The sequence below is a fragment of the Mustela putorius genome, unplaced genomic scaffold (assembly GCF_011764305.1).
Source record: "Mustela putorius furo isolate JIRA1106 unplaced genomic scaffold, ASM1176430v1.1 tig00003901_pilon_pilon_pilon, whole genome shotgun sequence".
Classification (NCBI taxonomy): Eukaryota; Metazoa; Chordata; class Mammalia; order Carnivora; family Mustelidae; genus Mustela; species Mustela putorius.
The window spans coordinates 5,236,854-5,263,218 of NW_025422049.1; the positions used below are offsets into that span (position 1 = coordinate 5,236,854).

The 26,365-nt window shown below is 39.6% G+C and overlaps 1 protein-coding gene across 5 annotated transcripts in view; it reads right to left on the reverse strand.

The window, feature by feature from the left end:
* The window catches only part of GRIA3 (glutamate ionotropic receptor AMPA type subunit 3), a 288,759-nt gene that overhangs the window by 103,518 nt on the left and 158,876 nt on the right, over positions 1-26,365 (reverse strand). For all 5 annotated transcript variants that reach the window (XM_013061246.2, XM_013061244.2, XM_013061245.2 and 2 more), the window contains one exon: positions 14,371-14,424. In XM_013061246.2, the coding sequence (XP_012916700.1) occupies positions 14,371-14,424 (54 nt within the window). The remainder of the gene's footprint in view (positions 1-14,370; positions 14,425-26,365) is intronic.

Here is a 26,365-nt window from a genome sequence, read left to right on the forward strand (position 1 = left end):
AAAAGAAGGAAAAAAGAAAAAATTTCTAAGGAAATATGGCTTAAAAAAAAAAAACCTAATGAAGCAGAGTTAGGCTTTCAACACCCAAACCCAAGAAGTAAAAGAAAGAGACGAGGTTGCTAGGGGTGGGAAGTAGTGGAGGAAGGTATCCTACCTATCTGCCTGCCAGCTGTCAAATTATTTTCCACAGCCAGCTACCTCAGACTCCACCCCTGAAGCTGGTCAGTTTTTATTATGTGACCTTTCCCAGAAAGTTCCATTCTCACTCCTCCTTGACAGAAACATACATGGGGTGGGACACAGTTCTCTTAGCCAGGCTGAGAGAACTTTCAGGCTCTGAACTCTCTCATGATCCCTCCTCTGTCACATATACTCAAGTATTCTCACTCAGCCCACAGGCCTAATCTCTCCTTATACTCCATCTCTCGCTCGGTCCCCTGAAAATGTCTCTGAGTAGTAGTACAGTGACCAGACTGTAATACCTGTAAATAGATATGTATTTTTAGGAAACTCTTATTAGAGAATTCTTGTCTTTAGAAAAAGTGTAAGTTTGATTACTAGTTTAAATATGTGATAAATGAATTCACAAGGTTCTGCATTTTAACTCAGGCTCTTGGCTCAAAACTAAATTGACGTTTGGCTTAAAGTTCTTGAAGTCTTTTTAGTTTGTTTTGACTTTTGTTTCAGGTTTTAAGTACCTGACCTGAATACTTTTCTTAATAGCAACTGCTCAAAAAAGGATAGAAAACCCATAAACTTTTATTTAATACATGTATTTTAGCATATCTGACTCCAAAATAAATTTCTGTGTCATGAATTGTATTTTCTCACTGAGCTTCATCTGTTATTAAAACTATGCATTTTAAAGTAACATATTTTTATAAAACATAAAATGTGTTCCAGTGGATTTCTTTGATATTTTGTGTGGGACAAGATGGCTCATTTTGCTTAAGCAGGATGCTGTTTTATAGCACCTGTTCTGTCCCTTTGCTGAATAATAATAGTTCATTTTTTGCTTAAAAACTGGTTTCACCTTCTGGCATCTCCCATTCAAACAAAGATATTAGAATTTCTTCTTTGTTTTCTCTTTACCTTTTTTTCCATTTTTAATTTTGAGTGTGGAGATAGACAGTCATGATTTCTCATCTAGCTGGCCTCTGAGAACCTAATTTTCAAGAGAATGACTTCAGTCAATGAATTTGTTACATTTTGAGGTTTTAGAGTCTATAAAACAAATTAATTCTTGTTTTCTTTTGGAATTTTTATATTTTTTTGCAATTTATGGGTACTTTTATTTTTTTTTCAGTGTTACAAAATTCACTCTTTATGCACCAACACCCAGTGCTCCATGCAATATGGGTCTTCCATAATACCCACCACCAGGCTCACCCAATCCCCCACCACCTTCCCCTTGAAAACCCTCAGTTTGTTTCTTTTTGAATTTTTAATTTGAGTTCACTTTGAATAAGACATCAATGAGTCTCTAGTTAGATCCTATCTCATGCTCCAGCACCCTTCCCCTAACTGCCTACTGATTAAATTAACTTCCATATTCCATAAGCATCTTAAAAAGAATGGGCCCCAAAGGAAAGTTATTATATTCCCTCAAAATCTCTTCCTCTTCCTGTATCTATTCTTTTAATTAATGTACTTTGGGCCTACTGGGTCAGTGGGTGTGAGTCCCATGCACCTGTATTTTTATAATTTCATCAAGTGAATTTAAAACCCAAGTGGGTTTGAGCACCACTAGCCTAGATTGTTGTCTTAGCTTTGTAGTTGGTGCTCTAAAATCTAGTTCTTTACCTCTCCAGCTCATTCTTCACATAATAAATTTACCTTCCTGGAGCACCTGGGTGGCTCAGTCAGTTGAGCACCTAAATCTTGATTTTGGCTCAGGTCAGGATCTCAGGGGCCTGGGATCACGCCCCAAGTCAGTCTCTGTGCTCAGTGGAGAGTCTGCTTGAGGTTCTCTCTCTCCTTTATCCTCTGTTCCTCCCCCAACTCACATTTTCTTTTGTTCTTTCAAATAAATAAATCTTTTAAATAAATAAATAATTTAATTAATTTACCCTCCTAAAATACCAGGTAGAGCACAATATTCCTTTCCTCAAATCATTGCAAGGATTCCCTGCTTTGTACAGATGTATTAATACCCAAATATCTTGACTTGGCCTTCAAGAATTTCTACTATATGTTATTTTCTGTTCCCCTGGCCCACCTGTATCACTTCCTTAAACAGACCTCATCCTCTAGCCATATCATGCCATTTTGAACAGTGCTACCTTTGTCTGTTTTGTTTTGTTTGTCTAGAAAGGACCCCTGCTTCATCACTAACAGCTCTGGCTATCTCTACTGAAATTTCATTCTTCAAGAAAAATTTCCATTGGTTAAATAATGACTAAGGAAGATCAATATCAAATTGGTCTCTACAACCTCTACCGGGTACTAAAAGGGCCCATTTGTACTCTCTCTCTCTCTCTCTATCTTTTTTTGGGCCAATTATTATGTAGGCTCTTGCACATTGTTGACTGCTTATGGGCTTTTGTCCTCCTCACTACTACATGCCTTCCCATGCCTTCCATGAAATAAATATATGTGTATTGTCACAGCATCTTTGCTAAGTGACTCCAAGTTTCCCAATTTCTGCTGTACTAGGTGGAATTTCTGTTGGGCCCATTTTACTATTTTGTAGGGATTTCATTAACTAGATGTGATGATGAGGTGCTCAATGACTTTTGCTTAGATTGGACTTAACAAGTTCTAGTGCTGCTTGCATCTCACCAGTTCTGTTTGGTTAAAATTGTTGTTTGACTAATTGCCAGGATGGTATCTTTTCCTTTGGTTGAACCAAAACAGTGCGCAGAGGGAGAGATGAAAAGAGATGAGAGAAGGCAGAGGAAGACTGGAGGCAATTCTAGTACTCATAGATAGCATGAGTTGAAACTCCACTTTCTTAATTTTAATGTTTTAGGTATCTGTACAGTTGACTATTTGCCTCTGTGTAACAATGGCAATATTTGTTGAAAATATGGATATACTCTCCAGTAGTTATTCCCTTGAGAGGGAACCCACTCATTTGGATTTGTAAGTTCTGCTATATTGTATCACTTCTCGATTATAATATATCTGTTTCATCCAGTGCACTGTTGCCCACATCTGGATGCAATTTTATAAAACCAACCATGACATCTGTGCCTAAGCAGGCAGTTCACATGGGATTTGCAAGTTACACTTGAATGATTCTCCAGGGCCATCTTTTATACAGATACTAGTTACACAATTGGCATCCAAACACAGATTGTCCCAATTTGAGAATAACCAGACAAGTCAGTCTTGCAAAGATTCAAATGACTTTAGGATTATCCTGTCTCCCTTGATTTATACATACTGTAATTCAATTTCTTTCTGGTAGTGTGGACAATGGAGAGTTGTAAATAAATATATTCAAAGCTTACTTTTAGAGCAATTATTTTAAAGATATTGTGTGGAGATTTTTTTCATATAATACTATTTTTAGGGTACATTTTGTACTGAAAGGAAAACAGAGACAAGTTAAGTTGGGTGACTTTCATTGAGTTGATGGCAGATTATGGGTGAGAAATGGGAAAGGTGGCTTGCCTATAGTGAAGATAGAAGCAGTAGAAAGAGTGTTGGGAAGTTGCCAAGGACAAGTATCTATCTCATAATTTGGATGGAGTCTGGCTCTATCTTTAGTGTCATTTGAATTGTTCATGTGGGTGATGCTTCGATAGGGAAATACATAGTAATTGTGGTGACTCAAGTTATCAGGTTGCTCATGAGAGACACAAGTCTTTTTCTAGAAGCAGGTCCATCCTCCTGAGAGGGTGTAGTGTGTGGAGTTGAAGATTACACCATATAAATTAGCCCTTAATTATAGGTTGCTTGTATTGTTCACTCATTGTTCTCTTCTCTGATCCAATCAACATACTTTGTAATCTTTTAAGGGTGATCCATTGGTAAAATGGTGAGTCATATCAAACTTGCCCTGACTTCATGGCACTTCAGTCCACTGGGAATTATCTGTATGAACATAAGTTGATATAAGCTCTATTAGCAGGAAAAATAGCCACCAATCTCTTCTATTAATGGTTGTATGGAGGGATAATTTAAATACCATAAAATCCATCCATTTGACACTGATTTTTTTAAATTAAAAATCAGATCATGCATCCCCACCCCAATTTGAAATTCTTCAGTGGCATTCTGTCTCTGTTGAAAACAGCTAAAACTTCTTTAACCAGTCTTACTAAAGCCTCACCTAATCTGGAATTCACTCTGCTCCAGCCAAAATTGCCTTCTAACAGTTCAGAGACTCTTTTCTGCCTCAGGACCTCGGTACATGCTGTTCCTTATGCATGACATGAACTTTCCCTGATTCTTTATATAATTGGATCCTTCTCATCATTTGGATCATTATTTCAAAGTCACCTTTTCTTAAAGATCTTGTCTGGGCATGCTATGCAGTATTTTGATTTTCCATACTCGGCCTTCTCTTCATTCTCTGTCCTAGATCTCTTCTGTCTCCATGCTAATTATTATAAGCTCTGCAAGTTTTATCTGTCCATTATGACTATAAGGTTCTTAAGGACACCACCCTCTGTCTTCCTTGTAGGGAAGTGAATAAGGTATTGGGCAGACAAGTGATACAGAGGAAAAATAACTTACTATAAAGACCTTTAAAGAAGTATTGCCCAAAGTGTATGTGGACTGGTGCTGGTCTGCTATTTTTTAGTAGTCAGAAATGAAATAAGGAAAGAAATAGAAAGCAAGCCTTTATAAACCTTATAGAAATTTGACAAGGTAGTATTATGGCTGTTAAATGTAATACTAAAATTTTTGGCTTATGTTTTTATATATCTTGTTTTGCTTGTTTCAGGTTTTTAGTAATTTATTTATGTTGCTTTGTGAAGACTTGGAGGAAAAAACTGGCCCTTCTTCACAGATAGTTTGAGAAGCACTGTTTTAGGACATGATCTGAGAGCCTAGGGAAGAAGACAGAATTCTTTCAATTTATCTTGCCAGAACATTGGGTAGAAAGTGATCTTTCCTTGTTGAGAGAGAGAAAGAGATAAGAAGAAGAAGAAGAAGAAGAAGAAGAAGAAGAAGAAGAAGAAGAAGAAGAAGAAGAAGAAGAAGAAGAAGAAGAAGAAGAAGGAGGAGGAGGAGGAGGAGGAGGAGGAGGAGGAGGAGGAGGAGGAGGAGTGGAGGAGGAAAGGATGAAGGGATGATTGACTACAATGGGGGCATTTTTGGACAGTGAGAATGGGAGTCTCAAAGTTGGCAACTTTAAGGTGACAAGTGCCTGTGGATTTCTAAATGCCAGATGGGAAGTTGGACTTCAGCCCACTCCACAACTCCACATTCTCTTGGTGCTCTGCTGTAACCTATCTCTATTTGGAGAAGAAAGGGAATCCTCAGCCACCAGAGAAGTTGTGTACCCAGGGGAGGGGACTGGGATCCTGGCATTTGGGAGAAGTACGAATTTCCCCCTTCAGTCCTACTTCTTTTGCCTGTAAAACCACGCTCCAGCTCAGTGAGTTCTGTGTTTACATGCCTGCTTCTGAGGTGACATTGTTTACAACACGTGGTTTGTATATTTATAATTTCATTTTTTGAGTGTTTGAGGTTTCTTTAGAGAAGGAGAGAGTGGGAGAGAGAGAGAGTGAGCAAACAAGGGAGCAGCAGGAGAGAGAATCTTAAGCAGACTCCACGTCCTCCATGGAGCCCGATGTGGGGCTTGTTCTCACATCCCTGAGATCATGACCTGAGCTGAAATCAAGAGTTGGATGCTTAACTGACTGAGACACCCAGGCACTCTGAGCATTTGAAGAAGAATGGAAGAACAAAGGGAGATAGTATTAAACAAAACAAAAAGACATGGAGGGGAAGAGAGTAGAAGGGAACAGTTGTTATTGGCAAGCAAAACACATGACCCAATCTCACTTGAAGTTGTTTTCTTTCTAAATAAAGTGGGCCCCTCTTTGTTTCAGGTATATTCCAAGATCTGGTAGGCTGCAGAGTTCACTTCTTCAAGCTTAGATTACTCCTGCCTCTTTTGGGTTCTGTGCTATGAACGGTGTTTTGTTTTAGTAAAAATTTGAATTAATTAGATACAAGCTAGTTATATTAGATATTATACTAAATTAGATATAAGATATTGCCCCCCTCCTTTATTTCCTGGCATGCTAATACTATGAATGAGGCAGATAGGGAGGGAAGAAAAGAGGAAGCAAGAGCAAGAGGGGAAATGAGAGAGCAGGAGAGAGGTGAGAGAGAGACAGAGAGAGAGAGAGAGAGGGAGGGGGGAGAGGGAATGTGTAGAAAAGAAAAGAGTGATGGACAGATATAATTAGTGCTTGTTAAGATGCATTTCATATTGGCTCTTGGACAGGTTTCAAACACTGATTCACAAGGCTCTCCTTGTTTTTTAAGACTTTTTCTCTCTGATCACGTTTACTCTCATAAATGTATAGTTTATACATAATGAAATATATATGTTTCATTCAATGTATTTTTGTCTTTGCAGATGTTCTTATGTGACCTTTTTGGGGCTGGCCTTTTTTTTAAGATTTTATTTATTTATTTGGCAGAGACAGATCACAAGTAGGCAGAGTGTCAGGAAGAGAGAGAAGGGGAAGCAGGCTCCCCGCTGAGCAGAGAGCCCGATGTGAGGCTCCATCCCAGGACCCTGAGATCATGACCTGAGCTGAAGGCAGAGGCTCAACCCACTGTGGGGCTGGCCTTTTGTCTCGCTAAGATGCTTAAGTGGGTCAAAGGGGAAGGACAAGATTCTCTGTCAAGAGTCTGCTCAACCTGCATTGGAGGCCTAGCTTGACAATGTATTAGCTCTGAGACTTTGGACAGTCATGTGTTTTCTCTGAGCCCATTTTCCTGATCTCTAAAAAGCTTAGGAAGGTGACTAGGTAAGAAGTCTCTCTTCATGGGAGTTCTGAATAATTTTAGTAAGAAATACAAAGAAAATAGCTGACAGCAGAGAAGAGTCTAAGAAATGTTAGCTCCCCTAACACAATGTCCTCCTTTACTGTCTGTTTATGTGGCCCTCTAGCACTGGCAGCTGACCTGACCTAACTTCCACTTGTAGGGTCAACAAAAATCACCCACTCTGGGATTGGTCTTGACCTAGGCAGGGAAATTGTTGGGTCTTCTAAGATAGTGGTTAACTGGTATAGCACTGAATGAGTCCAGTATGGCTCATGTTCTCCCCTGGACACCTCAAATTCTTGTTTTTTTTTTTTTCTTGGTCCTATTTTCAGGGCTGGGTGCTGAACATCTGTAGTTGGACCATCTTAACCCAGATCTAATTCATTTTGTGTTGACCCCAGGGTGGTTTTGATTGATCCTTCAGATCCTCAGCTATGTTTAGAACTTAGATAAGGGTACTCATACTCTTCTTGGCTTCTGCCTACCTGAAATGATTTTAAGCCTGCCTTATGACTTTATATCCCTAAGGACAACAGTCTTCTGGTTTTGTACCCCCATTTATATCCTCAGCTTCTACCTAACTGCTATGCCTATATTCTCACTCCTGGTCTTCTCTGGTCTAAACTGACCTTCCATGAGGGAAGAAATGTAGAGCTGGAAGTGACCTTGGAGTGTTTCCCAAGTTTTAGTCATTAATATGCTACCTTTATAGTTTTCTGCCATATAGGTGGATCATCTGAGCCATAATTTACCTAATATTTTTCTTTACATGGTCTAAATTTTTTAACCTAAATATCTATTTTACCCTCATTCTAAAGAATGGTATCTGTAAAATCACAGAATTGAGAGGATAGTTACCTCAGCAATACTCATTTAATATAAATTCCAAACTAATAAGTTTAAGAAATTTTGCTGTGTACTCCCTAAAATCATCTTGTGTACAAGTAGTATACTTGGGGAAATAATAATTTGGTGTAACTCCCCATTTTATGGATTAAGAAACCTGTTTCTTAGCTCCGGGTCTAGTGCTTATTTTCATCATTCCTAGGGTTGTTATTCTAAGGTTGTGCACACAATGACTGAGCTATCATTACTGACATATATAAAAACATTAAATCACAATACACAACATGCCTGGGGATGCAATGTAAAGGATCCTGATCCAGGACCTTGCCTTGAAAGACAGAGAGGTTGTCTGACTGACAGAGTGTATACATGCTGGTTACCTCTGGTACCAGAGTGGCAAAACACTACTACCTTAGAGTCCTGGAAGAGAACACAACAATTATGCAACCACTCTGAAAAAAATGACTCCACCAACTGATACAGAATTTGTTGGAGACTTGTACGCTCTCTCATCATTGGGATGTTCACCTCTGGCCTGTGTCTTCCCCAGACCACATCTCTGGTCTGTACTTCTGATGGAATCTTTTGTTTCTTCCAGAGATTTCAGTAAGGTAGAACTTTCTGCAGCTTGTTGTCCACTGTGAAATGTACAACCTGACCTGTGAGAGTCCTGTGTTGAAGCATCCAAGGGCTCTCTGAGTCTTCTCATGTTTGGATTGCTACCAGAGAATGTCTATGTTAAAGCACATAGAAGTATTTGCCAGATAGAGCTCCTTGGCAAGGGGTGCACATGGTACTCTGGTGCAGGTGATTCCAAAAAGCTTAGGGAAGTGCCATGACTGTCTTTGACTTTGCATTTGTAGAAGAAGGTTGGGGGGGGGGGGGGGGGGTTCTGTGCTATTGCTTATACCAAGACTCAGATTAGACTTTGTTCCCTTGCGTATCTATCCTCAGCTGTCATCCGGCTGGCTCATTTTGACAATTTTAAATATCTATGCCCCCAACGTGGGAGCAGCCAACTATATAAACCAATTAATAACAAAATCAAAGAAACACATCAACAATAATACAATAATAGTAGGGGACTTTAACACTCCCCTCACTGAAATGGACAGATCATCCAAGCAAAAGATCAGCAAGGAAATAAAGGCCTTAAACGACACACTGGACCAGATGGACATCACAGATATATTCAGGACATTTCATCCCAAAGCAACAGAATACACATTCTTCTCTAGTGCACACGGAACATTCTCCAGAATAGATCACATCCTCGGTCCTAAATCAGGACTCAACCGGTATCAAAAGATTGGGATCATTCCCTGCATATTTTCAGACCACAATGCTCTAAAGCTAGAACTCAACCACAAAAGGAAGTTTGAAAAGAACCAAAATACATGGAGACTAAACAGCATCCTTCTAAAGAATGAATGGGTCAACCGGGAAATTAAAGAAGAATTGAAAAAAATCATGGAAACAAATGATAATGAAAATACAACGGTTCAAAATCTGTGGGACACAACAAAGGCAGTCCTGAGAGGAAAATATATAGCGGTACAAGCCTTTCTCAAGAAACAAGAAAGGTCTCAGGTACACAATCTAACCCTACACCTAAAGGAGCTGGAGAAAGAACAAGAAAGAAACCCTAAGCCTAGCAGGAGAAGAGAAATCATAAAGATCAGAGCAGAAATCAATGAAATAGAAACCAAAAAAAAACAATAGAAAAAATCAACGAAAGTAGGAGCTGGTTCTTTGAAAGAATTAATAAAATTGATAAACCCCTGTCCCGACTTATCAAAAAGAAAAGAGAAAGGACCCAAATAAATAAAATCATGAATGAAAGAGGAGAGATCACAACTAACACCAAAGAAATACAAACTATTATAAGAACATACTATGAGCAACTCTACGGCAATAAATTTGACAATCTGGAAGAAATGGATGCATTCCTAGAAACATATAAAGTACCACAACTGAACCAGGAAGAAATAGAAAGCCTGAACAGACCCATAACCAGTAAGGAGATCGAAACAGTCATTAAAAATCTCCAAACAAACAAAAGCCCAGGGCCAGACGGCTTCCCGGGGGAATTCTACCAAACATTTAAAGAAGAACTAATTCCTATTCTCCTAAAACTGTTCCAAAAAATAGAAATGGAAGGAAAACTTCCAAACTCATTTTATGAGGCCAGCATCACCTTGATCCCAAAACCAGACAAGGATCCCACCAAAAAAGAGAGCTATAGACCAATATCCTTGATGAACACAGATGCGAAAATACTCAACAAAATACTAGCCAATAGGATTCAACAGTACATTAAAAGGATTATTCACCACGACCAAGTGGGATTTATTCCAGGGCTGCAAGGTTGGTTCAACATCCGCAAATCAGTCAATGTGATACAACACATCAATAAAAGAAAGAACAAGAACCATATGATACTCTCAATAGATGCTGAAAAAGCATTTGACAAAGTACAGCATCCCTTCCTGATCAAAATTCTTCAAAGTGTAGGGATAGAGGGCACATACCTCAATATCATCAAAGCCATCTATGAAAAACCCACCGCAAATATCATTCTCAATGGAGAAAAACTGAAAGCTTTTCCGCTAAGGTCAGGAACACGGCAGGGATGTCCATTATCACCACTGCTATTCAACATAGTACTAGAGGTCCTAGCCTCAGCAATCAGACAACAAAAGGAAATTAAAGGCATCCAAATCGGCAAAGAAGAAGTCAAATTATCACTCTTCGCAGATGATATGATACTATATGTGGAAAACCCAAAAGACTCCACTCCAAAACTGCTAGAACTTATACAGGAATTCAGTAAAGTGTCAGGATATAAAATCAATGCACAGAAATCAGTTGCATTTCTCTACACCAACAGCAAGACAGAAGAAAGAGAAATTAAGGAGTCAATCCCATTTACAATTGCACCCAAAACCATAAGATACCTAGGAATAAACCTAACCAAAGAGGCACAGAATCTATACTCAGAAAACTATAAAGTACTCATGAAAGAAATTGAGGAAGACACAAAGAAATGGAAAAATGTTCCATGCTCCTGGATTGAAAGAATAAATATTGTGAAAATGTCTATGCTACCTAAAGCAATCTACACATTTAATGCAATTCCTATCAAAGTACCATCCATCTTTTTCAAAGAAATGGAACAAATAATTCTAAAATTTATATGGAACCAGAAAAGACCTCGAATAGCCAAAGGGATATTGAAAAAGAAAGCCAACGTTGGTGGCATCACAATTCCGGACTTCAAGCTCTATTACAAAGCTGTCATCATCAAGACAGTATGGTACTGGCACAAAAACAGACACATAGATCAATGGAACAGAATAGAGAGCCCAGAAATAGACTCTCAACTCTATGGTCAACTAATCTTCGACAAAGCAGGAAAGAATGTCCAATGGAAAAAAGACAGCCTCTTCATTTTGAAAGGAAACATCTTAGCTCCACTTACCCTTTTTTGACCATCTAAGGAAATTCTAAATAGTTTTGGGGTGTGTGTGTGTGTGTGTGTGTGTGTGTGTGTGTCTTTGGTAGAGGTGTTTGGGGTATTTTTATCTGCTATAAAAAACCTGGAAACCATGATGGGATAATCTCATTTTTATCAGAGATTAGCAACAGTTCCTATCTCTATTGCCTGCATTCAATTTTATATAGAGTACGGGGACTTATAGAAACATATGGCTGAGTTCAAATGAAAAGAAAGTCACTAGAGGAAAAGAACTGGCAGCTCAAAGCATGGTGAATGATTTCACATTTTCATTAGGCAGACTGACATTATGTCATGAATTACATTCTTTCTGAAGGACCAGACTTGACTTGCTTGCTCTTATAGTAGGCTTCCTCCCACTGTCTCATGATTCTGAGTCCTGGTTGGGCATTCAGTTAACGATTCTTTTCCACAACCTCGTCCTAGTGATTCTCTCTTGCAGTTCTATTGCTCTACATGCTTTCATTTTCTAAAAAATTAATTTATTTATTTTCAGAAAAACAGTATTCATTATTTTTTCACCACACCCAGTGCTCCATGCAATCCGTGCCCTCTATAATACCCACCACCTGGTACCCCAACCTCCCACCCCCCCACCACTTCAAACCCCTCAGATTGTTTTTCAGAGTCCATAGTCTCTCATGATTCACCTCCCCTTCCAATTTACCCCAACTCCCTTCTCCTCTCTAACACCACTTGTACTCCATGATATTTGTCATGCTTTCATTTCTGCCAGGTCTGGGTCTCAAGTTGACACCAAAGCTCATTTACAGGATTATTGGTGGGAATAAGAAGGCCCAGTTAGAACTCTAGAATGGCAAAAGTCTCCATGTATCATCCAGTCATTGATGCACATGGCTCAGATCTCCCTTTAAGATGGAACCTGCCTTGAGTTGTTGAGTGAGCTGATAGCCTCCAGTTTCAGGATCGGCCTCAGCTTTCAGGCAGGAGGTATGTGTTTCCTGAGCAGCTGCCAGCCAATGGCTGAGCAAGGTGGTTAGGGGTTTCAGGGTAGCATGGAGTCTTTGCGCAGGAATTCTCAGTTGTGCTGGCCAAGTCTTTCTTGGAACTATCCCATCATCTGAAGTTCTCCTCAAACTTCCTTTCCCTCTCTTTGGCTGATATCAAATCTGAATTGTTGTCTTAAGCTTTTCCTTCTCACTTGTGACCCTTTCTCTTTTATTTTTTATGGATATCACTCCCAGCAAATGTCTTGGACTTCTAATTATATCTTAGCATCTGCTTCCAAAGGGCCCAACCATTACATCAGTGAACTCCCCACTCCCATCCAAGGTTTATAGTAAAGAAACTGAAGTGACTTATGCAAGGTCCCATAGCTAGTTAGTAAGTAGCAAAGTCCGTATGACAACTCAAACTTTCTGATCCTTCATTCAGTGCTCTTTCCCAAACTTCAGTCATCCACATGTCACCATAACCACATATACAAAAACCAGACCTTGCCATATGTTTATCTCCCATGCTATTGCTTACACAACACATTTGACACATTACAAAATGGATTCATTTGTTGTTAAATCTCTATGTTAGCCCTGTATGAACTAATAATATCCATGCAATTTGGATTTTGATGTGCTCATTTTGTATTTTTCTAACACACAATAAATCGATACATTACCATCATAATAAAAAAAGTTTATGTGTGCACTATGTAAAGTCATCTCATATACTGTCAGTGATGGGTGAACCCTGGGATATATAAGGCAAAAGAGAAGGAGAAGGTAAAGAAGGAAGGAAGGGGAACAAAATACTTATTGATCAGAAAATAATGGTAAAAACCCATCAGTAACTGCCCTCAGCTGCCTTGCTGTGATATCCATGTTTCCCGCCAAGCCCTGGTCTAACTTCCAATGAGTCGGCAAACATCCTTTACTTATTGGTTGCCTTAAAAAACCAAATTGAATGTATTTAGAAGTAAATGAAGAATCAGGATTTCTCCTCCTAAAAGAGTCAATACATTTATCCCCCAAATGGTCTGAAGTGCTCCACTTTGAGCAATTTATTGGAGAAGAGGCACACTACATTTCAAAGCAATAGCTTTAATCATCATCTCATAAAGTGTTGGAAAACACACTTACTAAAAGAGGTTTAAGTAACATTTCCTTTCTTATTAAAAAATTTTAATCATTAAAACAAATAAGATTTTTTTCTTTAAGAAATCTAGGAATATAATTATAATAATCTTTCACCTTTGTTGCTATTCTTTTGGTGTAAGAACTCCATAATGATTATCATTCTGTTGTGCTAACGAAACAAGATCAGGGTTAGAACTCATGTTATGTGATAATGTAATAGATTCTTAGTATCACAGTGATAATTTAATATTCCTCTTTCCTTTTGGGGACATAGTATTATTCAAAACTTCTGCCAAACAGATATTCCCGATTTAGAAGCCATTTAGTTAATTCTTAAAACAATTGTTTTTTTGGAGAAAGAACTGTAAACTAACCTAAATGTAATACTAGCTTCTAGAGGTCGTGGGTTTTAAAGACATGGGAAATATGAAGGAAAGGATTGAAGTTGTGTTTTATTATAAGTATAGAGGTGGCTGTCCACTTTGACAGGGTCCCTTGATGTTCTATGTTCCAACCTACTTCTGGAATCTGATTTGAAAAGATTTGGTAGTGGTCTGCTTCTGGAAAGACAAACCCAGTACTGATGTGTACGTCTACTTGGGTAAAAGGGGGAAAGAATCAGTTTCTTGTGTCCCCTGTCCCTTGTGTTATATTTCAAACCTGGATCAAATGGTTTACATTTCAAATTCAAATCATATCTAACAAGAACTGGTGAAAAATCATCTCAAATTACTATGGTTTAAATGAGAGAATAGAAGCTCACAGCTCAAACAGAGAGCATAATTGAAAACAAGGCTATTGCATTCAGGTTTTGGCATTTACTGACTCATTTCGCCAAGCATCTAAAGAACATGTTAGGTTCTTTGTGTATTTCTTTTTTCGACGATTACGGATGACACAAACTAAATAGAATATATTGCCCTGGGAAACAAAAACTCTGCTTGTTCTTACCAGGTTAGCAAGCATGTAGTGATAACCTCTTGAATGTTTTCCCAGGATCACAACCTGCAAAAGAAGAAATAAGAAATATTGCTTATTTAAAAAGGGCCTTTTCAATTGCCTAGTCAATGGGAAGTACAACAATCAATCGATGAGCTAGAGCGAATTACTTTTTAAAAAATTTTTTATTTTTAAAAGATTTTATTTATTTATTTGACAGACAGAGATCACAAGTAGGCAGAGCAGCAGGCAGAGAGGGTTGGGGGAAGCAGGCTCCCAGCTGAGCAGAGAGCCCGATGCAATGTGGACTCCATCCCAGGACCCTGGGATCATGACCTGAGTGGAAGGCAGAGGCTTAACCCACTGAGCCACCCAGGCACCCACTAATTGCTTTTAGATGATCAATAAATTGTTAGGTCTTTTGTGTATAGTAAAATCACAGTTAACAGGACCAGAGGTTTTGTTTTTTTTTTTTTGCACATTTCAATTTCAGGCAGAAAATACAGGAGGAATTGGTAACATCAAAGTTAAAAGTGTCAAAAACAAGGGAGGAAAATCTCTCTAAACTTCCAGGTCAGTAGCATCATTGTCACTTAAAATAGATGGCAGAAGCCATGAAGCTGATGACCTCCCCCACCCATGAACTGGATTCTGTACTTAGCTGCTGAGATGGAAAATGGGCTGAATGTGGAATACAAATTAGAAAATAGAATGTGCAGTACATTTTTTATCTGGAATGCTTAGGGAATAGAACACTCTGGGAATGGAGTTAATGGGATTTTCAGATTAATCAGGATTGCTTTTAAACTTTTCTAAAATGCTTACCTTCCTTTTCCTCCCTTAATAGGAAAGATTTGTGACCATCTGTACAGCTTTTGGTGCTGGATGCAAGGCCGCAGGGCAGGGGGGAGGGGTTGTCCCCTAGGGGACATTTGGAACCGTCTGGAAGCATATTTGGTTGTAACATCTGGAAAGGTAACTAGTATCTAGTGAGTAGAGGCCAGGGATGCTGCTAAACATCCTACAGTGCACAGGCCAGGCCTCCACAACAAATAATGGTAAAAAATGTCAGTAACACCTGAGGTGGAGAAACCCTGCCTTGGGGTCATCATTCTTATGGTAATTTTCATGAATAACACTGTATTAATTCTAAACCCTACAGTTTACAAAATGCATTTTGTTTTTTCAAAATGTGTAAGTGAATTGAAAGTTGTCAGTCACAAGTTTTTGACTAAATACTTCACAGAAGCTTATTTCCAGATAGCTAAGTAGGGCAAATTCCGGTTAATTGAGGATTTTATAAAATGTCACGTTATTAAGTACTGATGATGCACAAAGTACAGTAATGAATGCAGGGAGTGGGAACCAGGAGGGGGATCGCATAGAGGTTAAAGATACAACTGGATGGAGGTTCCTCAAAATGTTGAAAATAGAACTGCCCTATGACCCAGCAATTGCACTACTGGGTATTTACCCTAAAGATACAAACGTGGTGATCCAAAGGGGCACGTGCACCCGAATGTTTATAGCAGCAATGTCCACAATAGCCAAACTATGGAAAGAACCTAGATGTCCATCAACAGATGAATGGATCAAGAAGATGTGGTATATATACACAATGGAATACTATGCAGCCATCAAAAGAAATGAAATCTTGCCATTTGCGACAACGTGGATGGAACTAGAGCGTATCATGCTGAGCGAAATAAGTCAAGCGGAGAAAGACAACTATCATATGATCTCCCTGATATGAGGAAGTGGTGATGCAACATGGGGGCTTAAGTGGTAGGAGAAGAATCAATGAAACAAGATGGGATTGGGAGGGAGACAAACCATAAGTGACTCTTAATCTCACAAAACAAACTGAGGGTTGCTGGGGTGAGGGGGGTTGGGAGAAGGGGGGTGGGGTTATGGACATTGGGGAGGGTATGTGCTTTGATGAGTGCTGTGAAGTGTGTAAACCTGGCGATTCACAAACCTGTACCCCTGGGGATAAAAATATATGTTTATAAAAAATAAAAAATTAAAAAAAAAAGATACAACTGGAAGTGGAACCCAGTTTTGTTCCAGGTCTGACGCTAATACCACTTTAGGAGCCCTCTTTAAGAAAAGTGAAACAAAAGCATGAATATAGTAAGGCTTTGGAAAGAACCCATGCAAGTAAGGTGCCCTTAAGCTTAAGCTTCCTGACAAGTTCTACCATGGACACAGCTATCAAAGGATTTAAAAACAACCTGAGGGGCGCCTGGGTGGCTCAGTGGGTTAAAGCCTCTGCCTTTGGCTCAGGTCATGATCCCAGGGTCTTGGGATCGAGCCCTGCATCGGGCTCTCTGCTCAGTAGGGAGCCTGCTTTCTCCTCTCTCTCTCTCTGCCTGCCTCTCTGCCTACTGGTGATCTCTGTCAAATAAATAAATAAAATCTTAAAAAAAAAAAACAACTTAAGGGGGTTCCTGGGTTCAGTCAGTTGAGCATCTGACTCTTGATTTCGGCTCTGGTCATGATCTCGGGGATGTGGGGATTGAGCCCTGTGTTGGGCTCCTTGCTCAGTGGGGAGTCTACTTGAGATTCTCTCCTTCTGCCCCTTCCCCACTCTCTCTCTCTCTCTCTCCCTCTCTCTTTAAATAAATAAATAAAATATTTAAAAAATATAAAAAATATAAAATAAAAACAACTTGACAAGATAACAAAATTGCTTATGTATCAAAGCAGAACTATATATAAAAGGCCGTAATAGCAGTAAAAACAATTGCCCTTAATTGAGTGCCTAGTATATGGTAGACAGTGTGCTAGGTGCTTTATATGTATTTAATCCCTTGAACAATTTAACAAATTAAGTATCATTAGTTTCATTTTCTAAAGAGGAATCTCAGCTAGCTAGAGGTTTTTTTTTTTTTTTAAGATTTTATTTGACAGAGAAAGAGACAGCAAGAGCAACAACAGAAGCAGGGGGAGTGGGAGAGGCAGAGGGAGAGGGAGAAGCAGGCTTTCCGATGAGCAGAGAGCCTGATGCTGGACTCCATCCCAGGACCCTGGGATCATGACCTGAGCAGAAGGCAGAGGCTTAATGACTGGGCCACCCAGGCACCCCTAAAGAGAGTTTAAGTAATATGCCCGAGGCCACACAGCTCAGAAGTAGTAAAGCTGGAATTAGAACCTGAATCTGTCTGCCTCTAGAACCCATATTCTTGGCAGTACATTACATGGTTTGTTAATATGCACTAAATGTTAAACACTAAAAATTGTTCTAGGTTCTTGGAGAAGAAGAAAAAGAGGTATCTAAGGTCTGCTGGAATGGATAGAGGTTTCCTGAAGGAGATAAGGTTTAAACTGGCTCAGAGGCATGGAACCACATATTTCAATATCCTTATCATGCTGGCATTAGAAGTTTTCCAGTCATTCATGGGCAGAGAGAGAGAGGGAGAGAGAGTGAGCAAATGAGAGAGCTGTTTTCAATTAATTTAAAATATGAGCCACATTTCTGACTGATTATTTATGGAGGAAATGAAAGGTTAATGAATGTCTTGAGCAAGTGATTTCTCACGCAGCCATGACACAAAATGAGCTATTAGGTATCTGCTGGGATGTATTCTTCAGTGTCCGCTGTGAGAAACCTCCCTACTGGTGACATTTGTTAACTCTGGATGGCAAGTTGGGACCATACATTTGTTGCATTTTTAATTCACTGACAACCCTCAACATAATAAAAGCAGAGGGTTTTGAGTTCTGCCAGAAAAATGAGTGAGATTCCTGAGGGCATCTGGCAGAACTTAGAGAAATAAAGCAGTAAGCCCAAAAGAAATGGGGTCTTTCTCACCAGAGGAAGGGCTTAGTGTCTTTTTGAGCAGAGGGGAGGTGCTCCCCTCTGTGTTGGGGGGAAAAGAAACATCAGTGTTGGGAGAAAAGTCCTGAATGAGAACCCAGGAGCCCAACCTTGTCATGTACTCACTGCTTGTTTATGCACAAATACTCAACGTAGTCCTGACTCCATTTCCTTCTCTGTAATCTGGGATGATGAACCTGGTCCTTCCTATCTCCTCAGTGTTGTCAAGATCAAAGTGAAAAACATCTACACTCGGGGTGGGACGTGCCTCATGTAATCACAAGAGGTTAAATAACCCTGGGTGGGGTGGGGGGGCGGTGGGGGGGGTCAATCCCTAAGACATTTGTGTTTCAGGTTCGGAAACTCTTGAAGCTATTGGAGTATCTGCTTCCGTCCCTGCCCAGGTAGTTTGTTCAGAAGAAGCTCATTTATCTGATGGTAGTAGCTGTCTCATATTATCACCTCATGAAACTTAGCTTGCACTGGAAGGGATGGGAAAATTATCTAAAGATAGGAATCTTTAGGTGTCACAGAGCTACTGCTTCCAAGGCCCTAATTATTTCCAGCACCTTCTTAACTCTTACTTAGCATGGAGTTCTTACCAATCTTGGTTTTGCACTTCACAGTCAAAGAAAAGCTGCAAATTAGGAAGGGTGTGTATAGAGGGAGGGCGTAATATTAGAAAGAGGCACGTTAGCAGCAAAGGATGTGACAGGCTGACTTAAAGGAGAGAGCAAACAGCATCATCCTCCTGCACAGTATCATCATGGATGCTATTGTCAAAGCCTCAGTCATCAGGGTCTGGTTGGTTGTGTTGGTAATTTCTGCTGAAAAACAAAACAAAACAAAACAAAACAAAACAAAAAAATAAAACAACCCACATGATACCTTTGCGGTAGGTTTCCAACAGAAATGTTCCCAGTCCTGATATTTAACAGAGTGCACTCTGATACTGTGATACCTTGAAATCTTACTTCCGTGAGGCAGCAGTGATCCTACCAATGTGAGCTAAGTGAGGCCTCGCCGCAAGAAGTGTCCTGTTTTAAACGTTCTGGGTCTTTCCCTGTTTTGCATTTTTGGTGCAGGGCTTGTGGGAGGGAGGGTTGGGTGGGAGGGCCGTGTGTGATACAATGCACAAAAGAACTAGTTAATGGGAGTGATTCTTGTGCAGTTAGTCCTCAATCTTGATTCTTGCCATCTGCTGTAGATGAACAAGGCATAAATTGTACCCTGAGCTATTTAATGACTCTGGTAACCAAGAGAATATTCAACTTTGCTTTTACAGTAATTATAATAGCTCTTTCTGAATTAGTTTCAGAACTTCAAGTAGAAAAGCTGTCTTAACAGTCTACTGTGAAATTTAAGGAGGAAATACCAAGTTTCAAAATCCTTATACCATATTCACTGTGCCTTTGTAAGAGCTGTTGGAGATGATGGATGGAAGATATGATGGCGGATATGATAAATGTAAAAAGGAGAGATGTGTCAAATGTAGATAAAATTCATTGTTTTAAGGAGATTTATTTTTAGCCTCACAAATAGGATCTGAAAGAACAAAATGCCACGATCCCTATTCATTGAAACTTAAACAACAGTTTTGTTTGCAGATGAAAACAGCTCTTCCATACTAACTCACTGAGTTGAGCATATAGCCGAGCATTAAATTATTTGTTAAAACAACCGATGAGAGGCGCCTGGGTGGCTCAGTGGGTTAAAACCTCTGCCTTCAGCTCAGGTCATGATCCCAGGATCCTGGGATCAAGCCCCTGCATCGGGCTCTCTGCTCAGCAGGGAGCCTGCTTCCTCCTCTCTCTCTGCCTGCCTCTCTGCCTACTTGTGATCTCTGTCTGTCAAATGAATAAATAAAATCTTAAAAAAAAACCCCAGTGAATCATGGCTACCCATTTGGGGGAAACGTTCCCTTATTGACTCCCCCATCCGCTTATCTGTGACATTGGGGACTGGGTTTCACTGAATAGTTAAAAATAATCCAGAAAGTGTTAAAAAGATTGGTTTTCTATGTAAGAGGCCATTTCTTTATCAATCTAATACTCAATCTAGACATTTTCATAATTTTAGAAATTTGAAATTAAATTGCTCCATAAGACTACTTGAGAGAGGCCCACAGACCCTTTGGGAGCAAAAGCATCTGTTTTTCTATGCTTGCATTAAAAAAAAAATATGTGTATGTGGAAAAGTGTCTATGATTTTTTTCCCCCTTAGATCCATCTGGTATGCAGATTAGGTTATTTGCAGACCTAAGTATCTCCATGTTTGGATTTTCTACATTGGTGCCAAAAAAGGATCTATGTATAAAGATTGATCTTGCTTTGAGTACAGAACATGCCTTGCCGCTCACCTTAATCTGCTTCTCTTTGATTTAGGTACCCTGAGAAGTCTAGGGGGCTAGGGAGAGAAATGAGGGAGGTTGCCAGTTTTAATTTGCCTGGTTTACCTATTGTATAGGCATTTTCTCTTTAAGGAAAAACCCACATTCCTTGTGATTAAAGGGAAGACATTTCTCAGTTCCCCCTTCCATTTCTGCTTTCTTTTTTTTTATAGTTATAAAAAGATATGTTGTCCTATGGCAACCTATCTAATTTCAGCTGTGTTGGGAGTTAAATAGTGGTATGCTTCAAAAATCAGCCTCAGAATATGCCACATTTCCCAGAAGAAATCTTCCATCAGATATGATAAAAGGCATTCATTTTCTTGAATGAAAACCTCAAGCTACTAAATTGCTTTAGTCTTAGTAAACATATATCAGAAGTCAATTCTGTTAGAATTATTTTGCAATAATCTCAATCTGCACACACATGCTCTCCTTTAACTGGCAGATAGTGAGTGCTTCATCTTGCAGTCATTTGACTTGAATAAGTGTGCTGGATTAGTGAGGCAGAGAAGAGCCAATCACCCATCCCAAAGTCAGCCCAATGGCAGTGGGGCTGGGGGTGGTGTCAATGGAGAAAGATGGGCTGAAGCTTTTCATAAAGAAGGAAAATTGGAGTATAACCAAAAAATCTCATCAGCATTTATGCTGTCTAGAGGAGAAGCTTATGCAGAGAGAAGGCAATTGAATAAGGCATCAAATAAAACGCCAGGATGTGAGGATTAGAGGACAAGGATTTCACCAAAGAACACGTCTTTGGGAAGTTTCACTTACCAGGCTTTAATAGTGCATTCACTATGACTGAATAGAATATACAGAAGAGTTAATGCTAAACAGCAGAAGAGGCAAAGAGAACGTACAAATGATAGGCAATACATGGCCACGAGTAAGTTAAAGGAGCAACAGATTATTCTCACTCCTGTGGATAAGGGATCATTTCAGTGCATGTTGACCTTGGGAGGGATACCTCTCTGTATTAACCCAGAAACAGTATATCTCAAATTTTAGTCCCTCGAAGACTTCTATTATGTCCTATCCACATACTGCAGTACTATTATTTACTTCATATTTATCTTTATAGCTACTCCTTTTCTTAAATTTAGCCATGTCTAAAGCAATAATATCCATGAAACTACATACAAGAAAATAAATGCAACTGTATAGAAATAAAATATATTCATCCAGATGTCACTGAAAATCCTGTGGTATACTGCAAGGGATGGCAGGAAATAATGCCTTAAAACCATCACATCTTTAGCAAAGAGAATGTAGATTGTGTCTCTGTCCTGATAAAATAAGGTTAATTTGCCTTGTGGTTCAAATCTTGAGTATCCTTACCTACTTAAAAGGTTCCTGAGTTTTTTAAGAGAGCAAAATGATGGACAGAGTTTTGGAGGTAACAAATAATACCTGGAACTGAGTACAAATGACAAATCTGGAAACTCTGCAAAACATCTACTAAGGCAATTTACATGTACTGCCTTCCCCAGGAAGTCCAGCAGCTTTGAGCCAATAATGAATACTTAAGTTCCACCAGAACTTCCTGTAAAATGATGTGTTTCCACACACTGTGTCTTTTCTTGGAGTACTTCATCTGGAAGATCTTTCACAGTACCCTATTTATATTTGGAAATATTCTAGATGTTTTTTCAGGTAGGTGAGGTAGGGTAATTTTAATTAGTATTCAGCCTAGAATAATACAGCAAAAAGGACGTTAGTTTCTCTTCAGCATACCCATATGTATGACTTTTGTAGTCTCTCTGAACTTGTTTTCACTATCCCCCTAAATTAGTGATAATTTATTTTACAGTACATTTTTATTTTTCACTTTTTAAAAACAGATTTGTTTATTTATTTGAAGGGGTAGGAGCAGAGGGAGAGGGAGAGACAATCTCAAGTAGACTCCATGCTGAGAGTGAACCCAACGTGGGGCTCTATCTCATGATCTTGAGATGGTGACCTGAGTTGAAACAAGGAGTCAGATGCTTAACGGGCTAAACCACCCAGGTGTCCCTAAACAATATCTATTAAATACCAGCATTCTTCATGTATTCTTTTATGAATTTTACTGTCACTTATGTTCATACTTACAACTTTGGCTTTAATATTTATAACTTTATTCTAAATATCAAAAGGTATCCTTTTTCTTTGTAGATTTTCCAGAATCATTTGGGCCCAAAGCACTATCATCCTGGATTCCTAAGATGTACTTGGAGAATTATACAGGTGGTAATAGAAGGCTTGAGAGTGCCAGTGGACACATTCCTTGTAAATTTTTTTTCATTATTTGGATTAAAAAAAAAAAAAGAAACGACAACATCTGGCATACAGCTGAATAGTCACTCAAATATGTGTTGTTTCCAACTATAACCACTTGGGAATATGTGGAATAATGCAGGACTTCCTTCATTCCCCAAGTCACATTTCCCAATCTTTAGGTATTTATCAGCATCAACAACTCTAGTAGTACACCTAAAGTGACATCTTATAATGTTTTCTTTATAGATGTGATCTGAATCACCCTTAAAGCCTGGGAAAAAATTGGTATTTATTTAAGGTGATGTACTAGAAAGAGCCAGATGGTTCTGGATTCAGAGCCTGCCGTTTACCCATTAGCTCCATACAGTGTGCAAAATTGAGCTATGGCTGGCTGGGTAGAGTATTAGAAACTCAGGTTCAGTCCAGAATGATGGAGCCTCCATGTTGGGAGGAGAAAGGAAGGAACATTTGGTGTGGGGACATGGAGAATGAGATGTTCTCCTTAGAACTCCCTATATTATGCTTCTGTGCATAAAGCTTCTGTTTATTCAATACTTCTAGCATTTGATATCCCAATCTGTGATATTTTCTGATTGTTGAAGGAAGCAAGTGAACAAATTTATATTTTCAAATAAAAGGAAATAGATCTCAGAAACACAGTATATTTGGGGGGGCCTTTGTTTTTTAGGAGAGTGGCAGATTTCTCCCTCTTCTAAAACCCATGTCATTGAAGTCTCTCTCTATTTGGCAATGGATAACAAATGATAGAGACTTCGTTCATGGCAGGCCAAACACAGAATTCTCCTAATTCTCAAATGTTTGGTTTTCTTTGGTCTTTCACACTTGCTGTTTGAATTTGGCATTATCTTCCCCACTCTGACAGCTTATCTACCTTTCTGATTCCACTGACTTGATAACAGTTCAAGCACTTCAGGCAGAATTACAGAGGCTCAGCCCCAAACAGGGGGCTCCTGAAGGGAATTTTGTGAGCCAGTTATTAAGCCATTAGTAACTTGAAATCAGCCATGGTAGGAGTATTTACAGTATAGACATCAGCCAACATGATAAATCAGGGCTTTTCCCCCTTGAGAGCCAGTTTACCTGCATAGCACACCCACATACCACTGGACTCAAAAGGAATAGGGATTGATGTCCCTAGTGGATGGAAGAGTTACCTCACTTAACCACATTTCATTCATCTCTTCTTCTAATGGACATTTGTTGAGTGCCTGCTCTGTTTCAATCCTGGGGCCAGATGCTGGGGAGACAGAGGTCACTAAAACCTGGTCCCAAGCCTGGAGGATCTCAACACCAGAGGAAGAAAGACTGACAAATTAACAGACAATTACAACCCAGCGGGAGAAGTATGAGGACAGAAAAATGTACAAGGTACAACTGAGGAGAGCATGATAAACTCATAACCCACTTGAGATAGAAAAGGAACCAAGATGCCCTTCAACGGACAAATGGATAAGGAAGATGTGGTCTATATATACTATGGAGTATTATGCCTCCATCAGAAAAGATGAATACCCAACTTTTGTAGCAGCATGGACGGGACTGGAAGAGATTATGCTGAGTGAAATAAGTCAAGCAGAGAGAGTCAATTATCATATGGTTTCACTTATTTGTGGAGCATAACAAATAGCATGGAGGACAAGGGGAGATGGAGAGGAGAAGGGAGTTGAGGGAAATTGGAAAGGGAGGCGAACCATGAGAGACTATGGACCCTGAAAAACAATCTGAGGGTTTTGAAGGGTGGGGGGGTGGGAGGTTGGGGGATCCAGGTGGTGGGTACTGGGGAGGGCACGGATTGCATGGAGCACTGGGTGTGGTGCAAAACCAATGAATACTGTTATGCTGAAAAGAAATAAAAAACAAAACAAAACAAAAAATAAAAAAAAAAAGTGCTTTGTCTCCAAACTAAATACCTAAACAAATTTTTCCTGTGGTTTTTATAAGTGGGAATCTGACAAACAGGTAACTTAAAGAGGATGCTATTTTGAAAACAGAGTGATGTCTTTCAGAGGGCTATTTCTCTTGATTTCAGAAGAGCCTCATTGTTTTACAGTGCTTACACACTAGAAGAAAGATTTTTATTTAGGCCAATACAGGCATTTGTTGTGATGGCGGCCAGGGTTGGCTCCAGAAGAAATTGTGATTGAAATGATGGGTTGAAAAAGTTAAGTTAGAAGGGGTCTAAGTGGTTATGCAGTAAATACAATGGGATCTGCTAAGGGCAATGTGTTCCAGCTTTGCCAGTTACAAGCTGTGTAACCATGGGTGAGTTACTTAACCTCTCAGACTTAGTTTTCCATCTGTAAAACAGAGAACATAATAGTTGATAGGAAGTTGAGTCGGGTGGTCACGAGCGCAGGGTAGACTGCCTGGATTAGACTCCCTACTTTGCCCTTTCATAGCTGTGTAGCTTTAAGCAATTAACTTAAACTGTGTTTCAGTATACTCATCTTAAATAGGTCTGTCATTAGTACCTACTTCATAGGGTTGCATCAAGGAATAAATGAAATAATGCACCTATGGTTCTTTTTTTAAAATTATGTTCAGTTAGCCAATATAAAGTACATCATTAGTTTTTGATGTAGTGTTCTCAATGATTCTTTAGTTGCTTATAATACCCAGTGTTGATCACATCACCTGCCCTCCTTAATACCCATTATTCTTAACATAGTGCCTGATGCTTATCCCATATTTGTTGTGTTTTCCCTTCCTTATTCCTATTGTAATGCTCCCTCCCACCATCCTTTTCCACAGAAATCACATCTGTCCTTCAAGGCCTGCTCCTATGCAGCCTCTTCTATGAAGGCTTCCCTGATTTCATGTCCCTTATTCTCAAAATGTACCAAAGTGGTTTCCTGCTGCTGTGGGGTAAGGGAGATAGAGAGGCATCAGAATTTGGTGCAGAGTGGGTATTGGAGCCACTGGTCAGGATAGCATGGGGTTGGAGGTGCAAGGAAAGAGCTGAAGTTTGCATGCAGGGTTCAGGCATTTGAATGGAGGGTAAATGAATGACAGGAATTGGGGAGGGGGTAAACCAACAACATAGTAACCCACACTATCATTCTCCACCGCCCTCTCCTTTCCTGACCCAATGCTGATTAGGACCAGGAATCCAAACTACACAGAAATCACGGTTGAGAAGATGTGTGTGGGGAGCTGGAGGTGGGACAGTGTTCTGCCCAGAGACAAAGAAGCCCCCACAGGCCATTACTGAACTGAACATGTGTAGTCATCGCAGTGTTGTAGCACAGGAGAGAATGGGGGTTGGCAGTGGACAGGGAGAAAGGGGAGAGCAGAAATTTGGTAGAGTCTGTAAGACAGATCTCTCCTCTGCATGGTAGACATTTGCCGGGAGTCTCGGGCTGCCCCACACTGAGAGAAACAACGGGTCCTTGGCTTTATCCACGCTGCATTTCAGGAGCAAGGAGGCAGAGCAATTCCAGGATTTCCCATTTGATTCCACAGAGGGCTTGGGGACAGAGAGAACACGAGGAACGTCATTCACATTCTTTGGAGATCCA